Source organism: Solea solea, chromosome 16, assembly GCF_958295425.1.
Source record: "Solea solea chromosome 16, fSolSol10.1, whole genome shotgun sequence".
Taxonomy (NCBI): domain Eukaryota; kingdom Metazoa; phylum Chordata; class Actinopteri; order Pleuronectiformes; family Soleidae; genus Solea; species Solea solea.
In genome coordinates, this window is record NC_081149.1 from 24897544 (window position 1) to 24909187 (window position 11644).

The 11644-nt window shown below is 43.5% G+C and overlaps 1 protein-coding gene and 1 long non-coding RNA gene across 3 annotated transcripts; both read left to right on the forward strand.

Annotated features, from left to right (window-relative positions):
• Positions 1-1211: 1211 nt before the first annotated feature.
• Positions 1212-6392, forward strand: si:ch211-76l23.4 (uncharacterized). 2 transcript variants are annotated; one of them, XM_058654118.1, is made up of 4 exons: positions 1212-1312; positions 2883-3014; positions 3712-3841; positions 5597-6392. In XM_058654118.1, exons 2-4 carry the CDS (start codon positions 2897-2899, stop codon positions 5844-5846), a joined length of 498 nt encoding a protein of 165 aa, XP_058510101.1. In that variant the 5' UTR covers positions 1212-1312; positions 2883-2896; the 3' UTR covers positions 5847-6392. The 2 variants fall into 2 exon arrangements, with proteins under 2 accessions (XP_058510101.1, XP_058510102.1); XM_058654119.1 differs by having other exon boundaries at positions 1254-1320.
• A 1241-nt stretch (positions 6393-7633) lies between these two features.
• LOC131475805 (uncharacterized) lies at positions 7634-11391 on the forward strand. The gene is made up of 3 exons (XR_009242537.1): positions 7634-7995; positions 10403-10541; positions 10943-11391. It is a non-coding gene; the product is annotated as an uncharacterized LOC131475805 (long non-coding RNA).
• Positions 11392-11644: the final 253 nt, after the last annotated feature.

Below are 11644 nucleotides of genomic sequence, written 5' to 3' on the forward strand. Positions count from 1 at the left end.
ACACAAAAAAAGAGGTATAAATTATGACTTTTTATCTCATAATGTCTATTTTATCTCATAATTTATACTTTTTATACCTCTTTTTTTGTCCCGGCAGAAACGGGCTTCCATAATAGCTACACTCTACGTGGTGCTCACACAAATACTGTAGCAACAATCCACAAATAAACACAACATTCAAAGCAAAACACATGTGTAAGTCGAGGAATATCTGTAGCTCACGAGATGTGGATTTAAAAGTTTCTATGAGACAAATGTAACCTGTGAGTGGTTTACCATAAAATCATAGACCTTAGAGCTGCTGTAAACCATGAAATAAAGAGCGCACAAGCTCAGACTGGCAAAATCACCCAGTGATCTCATGTCTGAGGGATGTGAATTCATTCACACACACACACACACACAGTCTGGTTTCCATGACTGTAGAGGACATTACATTGACTCATTTCCTTACTCCTTCCTTTACTTACTCTGACCGTAACCATAACTACTACTGGACTAACCTTAACCTTATCCCTAACCTTAACCATCACAGCTCAGTGCCTTAACCCTAACCTTTAACCTAACCTTTACGCTCTTAACTTTACCGCAACTTTACTGTCTTAACCGAAACAATTACCCAATGAATCGATCACTAAATGAATCGTCAACTATTTTGATAATCGATTCATCGGTTTAAAGCTTTTTTCATGATTAAAACAAGAATTCTGATTTTTCAGCTTCTTAAAAGTGAATATTTCCTGGTTCCTTTGCTCCACAAAGACAAAGAATTCATTCAAAACTGAATCGTAAAATCGTAAAAACAAAAACAAGACGTTTGACAACGTCGTCATTTCCAGGTTTGACAAACACCGATGGACATTTTCTGATATTTTAAAGGCGAAACGACGACTCGATTCATCGAGAAAATAATCGTTAGCTGCAGCTCTGCTCTTAACTGCTCAAAAAGCCCTTTGAAGACGTGAGGACCAGCCAGAATGTCCTCACGCTGTATGGTGATTTTTCTTGGTCCTCACAAAGCAACAAATACAAGATTACACACACACACACACACACACAGTGGTCAGAACAGTGCTGGAGCTTTGACACAAACCAAACCACAGTGTTCTGACCACTGGGCCTCCGTAATGATGGGGGGAGACTGTGTGTGTGTGTGTGTGTGTGTGTGTTTGAAAGTGAGTTTCTTTTATATAAACATGTGTGTATGTGTGCTTGTGAGCAGCAGGGGCGTGTGTGTGTGTGTGTGTGTGTTCTCTCTCTCTGTCAGTCAGTATTTAGCGTCTGCTGGGATCACTGAGCAGGAGTCGAGCAGGTAAGCAGGTTTGTTTGTTTGTTTTCCATGTGGTTGCGTCTGCCTGTGCTTGTTTGTTTGTTTGTTTGTTTGTTTGTTGCATGTGATTAAAAGTTGTGTGAAACGTGTAAGTTATTCATATTGATGCCAAACCAGAGTAGACGGTGAAACCAAGTGTGGAATAAATACTGTAAACAAACACGATCCCACCGTGAGATTATAGAGAATAAAGTGTTAGAAATAAATGTGTATTCACTTGCTCCTGAGGATTGTAACACAACTCTTTTTATGTATTTCTGACACAGTTATTTAAAATATTATAGGTAATACTTCAAATACTAAAAATACTGTATTTCAAATAAAAAACATTGTGTGTTATTGTGTGATGTAAAGTATAACATTGCATTAAAAAATTAAAATTGATCATAATAATGCATATGAACAAAAGTCACATATACCAGGCTGCAATAATCAAACCTAAATTACTCCAGTTTGCATGAAGTATATGGAAAATAATTCATTTATTGTGTTTTTTTAGACAAAATCTTTAATTTAAGGGTTAAAAATGAAAAAAGCATCATAATGTTTTTTTGTTTTGTATACATTTAGATGTAGTTTTGCCCGTGTCCTTGACTCTGTCCTTGACTCTGTCCATGACTCTGTCCCTGATTCTGACTCTGTCCCGCGTGTCTGAGCTGAGACGAGTGAGAGACATTCAGACAGTATATTCTTCCATACCTTGTATAGTCTACCAGAGTGTGTGTGTATTATTGTGGGACTTGAATGTGTGTGCGTGTCTCTGCAGCTCAGTTCATGGCTTGTGAAGCTGCCCTGTCAGAGTGTGGATTGTTTCCTCAGTGAATGTGAGCGCAGGAGCTCACAGCCCCAGGGTTTGTTCCTGAGTTCCACCCTCAGCTCTGACACATCTGCCAGAACCCAAGTTTGATGGATCAGAGAAGAAAAGTTAAACAGGATTAGCAGCCAAGGTGGTGCAGAGAAACAGTCTCTGTGACTTCACTGATCTGTGTGATGAAATCCATCATTTCTAATGTCTACACTGAGAAAAACAAAAGGCTAACCTAAAATCCACATTTAATGAAGTCTACAATATCTTAATTACATGTTTGTTGTTTTGAATTAACATTGGACACATATTTCTCTGATATAACTGAAGTTTGTAAACCACTCACTCTCCCACACCAAACCCCATAGAGAAAATGAGTGATTTTAGCTCACAGGGACCCAGGAGCTGCTGGTCTACTTTTGTGTCACTGAGGAAAATCTGAACAAAGGATTTCTAACACAGAATTTTACAAAATATCTTATTTGAACTTAGTGATGGAGGCAGCAGTGGAACAGCAGCTCCTGTGTACTGGGATGTTAAAATCAATCATTTTCTCTATGGGGTTTGGTGTGGGAGAGTGAGTGGTTTACACACTTGAGTTTCCTGTTGGAAAAGTCTGTCTAACAGTGAGATAAAGACGTCGTAGACTGAAACTGATTTTAATTAGTGGCTAAATTCTGTCTTTTCTTGTATTTCGAGCTGTTACTGATGCTAGAAAGTAAACGTCGCTCATGCTCTGTGTCTCAGGTGCTTGTGGGATCATGGCCTCCAAACTGAGCGTGCTGCTGCTGTCACTGGCCGTTGCCTCGGTAACGGTGCTGGCCCAGAAGCGGCGTCCGGCGTCAACCAAGACCGACGAGTGGAACTATAAGGACGGCTGTGAGCACCCACATTAAACTCTCTGTTTACTCTGGGCCAAAGGTCAAGTTCGGGGCTCGAGTTCTCGCAGCGACCCGGCTGTTCAGAGCAAACCTGAACAAGACCACATTGACCATAGTCTAAACTAACTACCATATTCTCCTAATATTATTACATCCCATAATCTATGTTCTGTTTTTCTTCATGAACCTGAAGTTTGTAAACCACTCACTCTCCCACACCAAACCCCATAGAGAAAATCAGTGATTTTAGCTGCCGGGGACACAGGAGCAGCTGGTCCTCTGCTGCCTCGTGTGGTCACTGTGTGTTGACAAGATCAGACATTTGAACTTAGTGATGGAGGCAGCAGTGGATCAACAACTCCTGTGTGTGTGATGTTAAAATCACTGATTTTCTCTGTGGGGTTTGGTGTGGGAGAGTGAGTGTTTACAAACTTGAGTTTCCTGTTGTAAAAGTCTGTCTAACAAAGCGATAAAAAGTTAAACATGTTGTGGAAATATCCTAAACTTAAACTGATGTGGCTGAAATCAGTTTTTTTAGGTGTCCTCACTCCAAAGTCGCAGATTCAGATTTTAAGGGTTTAGTTCAGACACAAAGAGTCTTCACCTCACTGCCACAGTCAGTGAGTCTTCACAGAGGTGAGTCTATGTGTTTTCTGTGCAGTAATCGTTCTACATGTCGCTCTTTCTGGCCTCAGCTGAGCGGGTGAGCATGCGCGGCGTGGCTAATCTGACGCAGGTCCTGGACAACTGGAGGTTTGACATCCTGACCCAGATGAGAGGACTCCTGCAGAACGACCACCAGTCTCTGCTGCCCGACTATGCCCGGTGTGTATGAGGGGAGAGAGGGGACAAGGTCTGGTCTGAACTGGGTCAGAGACTAAATCAGAGACTAGAACTTGTCCATGTCTTTATCTCAACCAACCAACAGGAAACTGAAGTTTGTAAACCACTCACTCTCCCACACCAAAGCCCAGAGAGAAAATCAGTGATTTTAGCTGGCGGGGACACAGCAGCTGCTGGTCCTCTGCTGCCTCGTGTGGTCACTTTGTGTCACTGAGGTCAATCTGCAATATTTCAAATGTAGAATTGACAAAATAAGTCATTTGAACTTAGTGATTGAGGCAGCAGTGGATCAAAAGCTCCTGTGTGTGTGATGTTAAAATCACTGATTTTCTCTATGGGCTTTGGTTTAGTTTACAACCTTCAGTTTCAAGGAAGAAAACTTGATTTTAGGCAATTAACAACTGAAGTTTAAGTCTACGATATCTTTAAGAACGTGTTCACGTCTTCATCTCAGTGTTAGACAGACTTTTCCAACAGGAAACTGAAGTTTGTAAACCACTCACTCTCCCACACCAAACCCCATAAAGAAAATCAGTGATTTTAGCTGGCGGGGACACAGGAGCTTCTGGTCTACTGCTGCCTCGTCTGGTCACTTTGTGTCACTGACACATGTCTAAATTAAATATTTTAAAAGCCGAAGTGACAAAATAAGACGTTTGAACTGAGTGATGGAGGCAACAGTGGATCAACAACTCCTGTGTGTGTGATGTTAAAATCACTGATTTTCTCTATGGGCTTTGGTGTGGGAGAGTGAGTGATTTACAAAACCACAAACTCGTAAAGTGGTGAGATAAAGAGGCAAACGCATTTCTTAAAGAGGTTTTTCCTTGTGTTCCCTGCCGACGGCCATGTTTTCAGCCTCCTTTGCTCCTCAAGTTGAAGATTTAAAGAAATGTGACACCGTGGTAAAGACGAGTTTGGTGTCGGTGAAATAAACATTGATCTTGAGCTTTGTTCAGAGCAGCTCTCTGTGCCGCGGTGTGTTCTCCATGAGCAGAATGTTCCATGTGAATGAGATCAAACTGTCTGGGAGCAGAGACTCGCCACAGGAAGTCGGTTTGAGCTTCAGGCTGAAAATAAAGCCGGGAATTTGTTGAGTCCCATCTGTGTCCACTGTCGTCATGAGAACCTGCCACTGAAACTGCAAATTAAAAGGGGAAATATAGAAAAACGCTGGAAGCGGAGAGTTCCAGACTTTCCATAAGGACGTCTGGCGTTTCCTGTTGCTCGCCACAGTCACTGCGGTCCAGCTGTTAAATGAACACCGCACACGTTTAAAAGCAGCTCAAATTAAGTTGTAACTGAACCCCGAGACGTTTTTTTGTGTATGCAGCGTCAGACAATGATACACGCATTTTAAATGGTCCCAGACTCCTCCCCCTTTTATAAAAGCTGGACTTGTCTCTTTGTTGTCTTTCTCGGTCTCAGCTCTCAGCCCACTTCTTGGCATTATTCAAAGTCAAGATTTGATAACGTGAAGATTCCCAAGGTTGTTTCAGACCTTTTTTTAACAGTTAAAGTTACATTATTTGACTGGATTTTTAAATGGCAGTGTTACTAAATCTAAGCCACACAGGAGTGAACACATGAAAAAAATAATCTGGACTCAGATATAATAGGAGATGAATGCATGAATGTGTCTGCCAGAGCTCAACTTCTTACCAGCTGAGCTGTGGGCTGCACAGAATCTTTTTAAAGGATCTGCTTCAGTGACGGCGTCTGTTCCTTCCTGTTCAGGATCCAGCCGCTGGCCGAGGCGTTGGACGACCTCTACAAAGAGTTCAACGCCCTGAAGGCTCACCTGGGCGACCTGACCGAGAAGTTCAGCGCCATCGAAACGTTCATCGATGAGGTCAAGGCCGGCCGCGCCACCAGTGCCAACGCGGCCCCAGCCGCCGGCCCTGTTCCGGCCGCGGTACCCAGGCAGAACGCGAGGAGGGTGATGAGGAAGAAGCCCGCCACCAGCACCGCCAGCGCCACATCCTAACAAGCCCATAACAAACATCTGCTCTTTTCTAGCTCCGCTCTTGTCTGAAATGATTCTCCTTTGAAATCTTTAGCTTTATGTTCATTGAGGTCAAAAATCCGAGCGTGGGATTATATTTGGGAACCAGATCTTACGTCTACGACGTCTTCAGAACACGTTCCACAAAGTCTGTCTCACAGTGAGATAAAGACGTGAACATGTTCAGAACAGGCATATATTTGATTAGGTGAGTCTTTTGTTCAGTGCCTGCAGTGTTCCAGGCTGGTTGCAGGTACAGGGAGCCAGCAGGGGGCGCACATGGCAAAGTGTCTCATGTGTCCTGACTAATCCAACACCAGAGGGTGCTATTGTTTTTTCCCCCTTTGCATTGAAGCCACCACCATGACATCACATCAGAGAACCACCCCCAAAAATCTCTTTCCTGTCCGGACACCTGGCTCTGACCTCTGACCTCTGACCTCTGCCTTATATCCCTCATGTCTGCTGGTTTGCATGAATCAGCTGAGATGTTTGTTACGCTTCAAATAAATTCACCTTTTGCATCCACTCGTGTTTTTTCTGTCGCTTCCTTCTTCAAACGCGGGTCAACGTTTGATCCTCTTTCACACTAAAAGTTTGGGAGTTTGGGAGATTTAAACTTTGGTGAACCCTCTGAAAAAAGGCGATTCAAATGACACAATGTAAGATTTAAACCTTCAAATGTCCACGATTATGGAAATGATTTTACAACAGAGTGAATGTCACCTCTGTCAAAGCCTGAGCACGCACGCACACACACACACACACACACACGCACGCACTGAGAAGGTAAAGGTGACACCATCCACTGACCTCTGACCTCTGGATCGAGGCCTTGAGTGAATCAATAACAGCGTTTGTGCATCATGTGACACAACATGACATATGACTGGCTCTCAAATAAAAGGTCAGAGGTCAGGGTGTGTTCACAGCAGAGAGTCAGAGGACGACGAAGAAGAAGAACTGGTTATTGATCGTCCATGTGTGACACAGGAGAGAGATAGAGAGAGACGGTATCCATGACGATGAATTACAGCGTGATTCAGCGAACAGGCCAGTCGTGACAATTGAAACTGTTACGTTCACTTGAAAGAAATGAATATACTATATAATATTTAAACTAGCTAAAGATGGATTTCTGTTCAGTTTATTCTGAATTTACTTTTATATTTTGCATTTTCTGAATTAAAGAGGTCATTTTTGCACGACTTTGATTTGCATGTTGATTTGAATTTGAACTGTAGATCAGTTCAAAAGACTTAACAATTCTAAAAACGTGGGTTAATCTTCAACAATTACAAGGGGAAATGTCTAAAATCTCAATATTTAACAGGAATAAATGATAAATAAATGATTCTAATGATTCAGTTACACTGAAAACAACTGCTTTATAAGTCCCTGAAACTCCTTTGTGTAAGGTTAAGATTTGGGTCAATGGACATTAAATCTACGATGTGTCCTCGCTAAGATATAAAAACAAGTTTAGGTGTGTGTGTGTGTTCCCTGTGGTGTCTCCTTATTAAAACACCTGGTGGGTTCTTTCTGTACGATCACACCTGTCCATCACAGACCAAAATGACCAAAGCTGCAGGTGTGTGTGTGTGTGTGTGTGTGTGTGTGTGTCAGAGGTGTTTCATTAAAGTGAATGGATTTCTCAGTTTCATGGCTCACTGATGATTGGCTGAAACACCACGCTGAGCTGAGAAACTGGTCCTGGACATTTCAGATTCAACAATTCAACAACAATTGTTCGAATCAAAATCGCAACACAGCCACAGAAGTCTGCAATATTTCTGAAAGTCAAAAAGACAGCGCCACCAACTGGACTGGAACGTGTTGTGTTACAGACAAACCTGTGAAACCTGTTTTGACTTTTTAAAAACCACACCAGTGTCATGTTTGTGCAGGTGAGCGTGGGCTCTAACCTTTGTTCTGATGTAAATCACAGACGGCTCGCGGCGTCTTATCAGGTGCTCGCTGTGACGTGACGTGAATCCCTCGTGGACGGTCGAGAGACTGAGATTCACGTCAGTCAGAGACGGTTTGGGGCAAAGTTTCGAGCGTGTGTGAAGACAAATAAATCACCACCTGCTGCCTCATTCCCCAGAGTTCTACCATCATGTCCATTCAGGTGAGTTGTTATCACGTAAGGATTATTATAGATGTGTGTGTTCTCCCTCACTTGTTCTTTGCACTCCGTCACTCACTTGTTCTTTGCACTCCCTCACTCACTTGTTTCTTTACGCTCCCTCACTCACTTGTTCTTTACGCTCCCTCACTCACTTGTTCTTTACGCTCCCTCTATCACTTGTCTTTACGCTCCCTCACTCACTTGTCTTTACGCTCCCTCACCCACTTGTCTTTACGCTCCCTCTATCACTTGTCTTTTCGCTCCCTCTATCACTTGTTCTTTACGCTCCCTCTGTCACTTGTCTTTACGCTCCCTCTGTCACTTGTCTTTTCGCTCCCTCTATCACTTGTTCTTTACGCTCCCTCTATCACTTGTTCTTTACGCTCTCTCTATCACTTGTCTTTTCGCTCCCTCTATCACTTGTTCTTTACGCTCCCTCTATCACTTGTCTTTACACTCCCTCTATCACTTGTTCTTTACGCTCCCTCTATCACTTGTTCTTTACGCTCGCTCTATCACTTGTCTTTTCGCTCCCTCTATCACTTGTTCTTTACGCTCCCTCACTCACTTGTTCTTTACGCTCCCTCACTCACTTGTTCTTTACGCTCCCTCTATCACTTGTCTTTACGCTCCCTCTATCACTTGTCTTTACGCTCCCTCTATCACTTGTTCTTTACGCTCCCTCTATCACTTGTCTTTACGCTCCCTCTATCACTTGTCTTTTCGCTCCCTCTATCACTTGTTCTTTACGCTCCCTCTATCACTTGTTCTTTACGCTCCCTCTATCACTTGTCTTTACGCTCCCTCACTCACTTGTCTTTACGCTCCCTCTATCACTTGTCTTTACGCTCCCTCACTCACTTGTCTTTACGCTCCCTCACCCACTTGTCTTTACGCTCCCTCTATCACTTGTCTTTTCGCTCCCTCTATCACTTGTTCTTTACGCTCCCTCTGTCACTTGTCTTTACGCTCCCTCTGTCACTTGTCTTTTCGCTCCCTCTATCACTTGTTCTTTACGCTCCCTCTATCACTTGTTCTTTACGCTCTCTCTATCACTTGTCTTTTCGCTCCCTCTATCACTTGTTCTTTACGCTCCCTCTATCACTTGTCTTTACACTCCCTCTATCACTTGTTCTTTACGCTCCCTCTATCACTTGTTCTTTACGCTCGCTCTATCACTTGTCTTTTCGCTCCCTCTATCACTTGTTCTTTACGCTCCCTCACTCACTTGTTCTTTACGCTCCCTCACTCACTTGTTCTTTACGCTCCCTCTATCACTTGTCTTTACGCTCCCTCTATCACTTGTCTTTACGCTCCCTCTATCACTTGTTCTTTACGCTCCCTCTATCACTTGTCTTTACGCTCCCTCTATCACTTGTCTTTTCGCTCCCTCTATCACTTGTTCTTTACGCTCCCTCTATCACTTGTTCTTTACGCTCCCTCTATCACTTGTCTTTACGCTCCCTCACTCACTTGTCTTTACGCTCCCTCACTCACTTGTCTTTACGCTCCCTCTATCACTTGTCTTTACGCTCCCTCACTCACTTGTCTTTACGCTCCCTCACCCACTTGTCTTTACACTCCCTCTATCACTTGTTCTTTACGCTCCCTCTATCACTTGTTCTTTACGCTCGCTCTATCACTTGTCTTTTCGCTCCCTCTATCACTTGTTCTTTACGCTCCCTCTATCACTTGTCTTTACGCTCCCTCACTCACTTGTCTTTACGCTCCCTCTATCACTTGTTCTTTACGCTCCCTCTATCACTTGTCTTTTCGCTCCCTCTATCACTTGTTCTTTACGCTCCCTCACCCACTTGTCTTTACGCTCCCTCTATCACTTGTTCTTTACGCTCGCTCTATCACTTGTCTTTTCGCTCCCTCTATCACTTGTTCTTTACGCTCCCTCTATCACTTGTCTTTACGCTCCCTCACTCACTTGTCTTTACGCTCCCTCTATCACTTGTTCTTTACGCTCCCTCTATCACTTGTCTTTTCGCTCCCTCTATCACTTGTTCTTTACGCTCCCTCACCCACTTGTCTTTACGCTCCCTCTATCACTTGTTCTTTACGCTCCCTCTATCACTTGTTCTTTACGCTCCCTCTATCACTTGTCTTTACGCTCCCTCTATCACTTGTTCTTTACGCTCCCTCTATCACTTGTCTTTTCGCTCCCTCTATCACTTGTTCTTTACGCTCCCTCACCCACTTGTCTTTACGCTCCCTCTATCACTTGTTCTTTACGCTCCCTCTATCACTTGTCTTTTCGCTCCCTCTATCACTTGTTCTTTACGCTCCCTCACCCACTTGTCTTTACGCTCCCTCTATCACTTGTTCTTTACGCTCCCTCTATCACTTGTTCTTTACGCTCCCTCCCTCCCAAATCATTGACACAAATCTCATTCCATAGATATGGAGCAGAAACCAGAGGTCTCGACGCTGCTCAGAGCGAATAAACTACAACTTAACTCCAGATTCAGCTGCTCAGGAAAACAACCAGAGTGAAGACTGATTTCATTTAAATGAGGACAGAGACAGATGGACCAGAGGTGTGTGTGTGTGTGTGTGTGTGTGTGTGTGTGTGTGTGTGTATGTGTAAAGACAAAGTGGAGGTCACTGGTCTATTGGACACTTCAACTCTAATTTGATTAATTTTGCTTCTGGTGGCATTTGAAGGTCCAATCTAAACAAGGTGAAATGGGAGGTGGACACACACACACACACACACACACACTCGCACAGGCACATAGACGCACACACACACACACACCTGTCTGTTGAAGGACACCTGACAGAGTACGAGTGTCAGCTGAGTGAAAACAATCATTTACTTCCTGTGACGGGTCTGGATTTTAGTCTGTAGTTTGTGATGTTGGACTTAATTATAATAATTTGTGTGTCTGTGTGTCTGTGTGTCTGTGGGTGTCTGTGTGTGTGTGTGCGTGGGCAGGCGTGTGTGTCCTGACCTCCGGATGATGTCACTGCCACCAGGACCAGGTTTCCAGGAAGAACCGGTTGATCTTCACTGTACTGGAGTTTCTCTCAGACCAGAGCCAGAATTTCACCGACTCGAAACAAGAGAAGAAGACTGGAGACAAACGGAGACAAACAGAGACAACCGGAGACAAACAGAGACAACCAGAGACAACCGGAGACAAACAAAGAAGTGCAAAGCACAACAACATTAAGAGAAAGGAGTGGTTGAATGTGATGTTTGATTAATTTCTGTCAGAGAAGAAGCTCAGTGAGTCGACCTATAATAGCGTATATGTACATATATGTACGTATATATAAAACAAATGAAAAAAAAGTTTTTTTTTGTCAGTTAAAGGAGAGTCCTCGTCAAAAGACAGACAGAATGAATGCTGTGAATAAAACATGGAGTCAGGGAGCAGTTGGATCATCTTACACACACACACACACACACACACACACACATAGGGCAGGGATTTATGGTGCCTCTCCGGCTTTTCACATCCTCCTGACACTTTGATTACAAAGTAAAATATCACAGAAATTGGAAACTTCCCTCTCCTGCAGAGGAGTCGCACGACGGCAGAGAATGAGGCGAGCGAGACGGGCGAGCTTTTCAATAACAAGGTCCATCTCAAAGTCTGACTAATCCTGACATATGACAGAGGGGCCCCCAGAA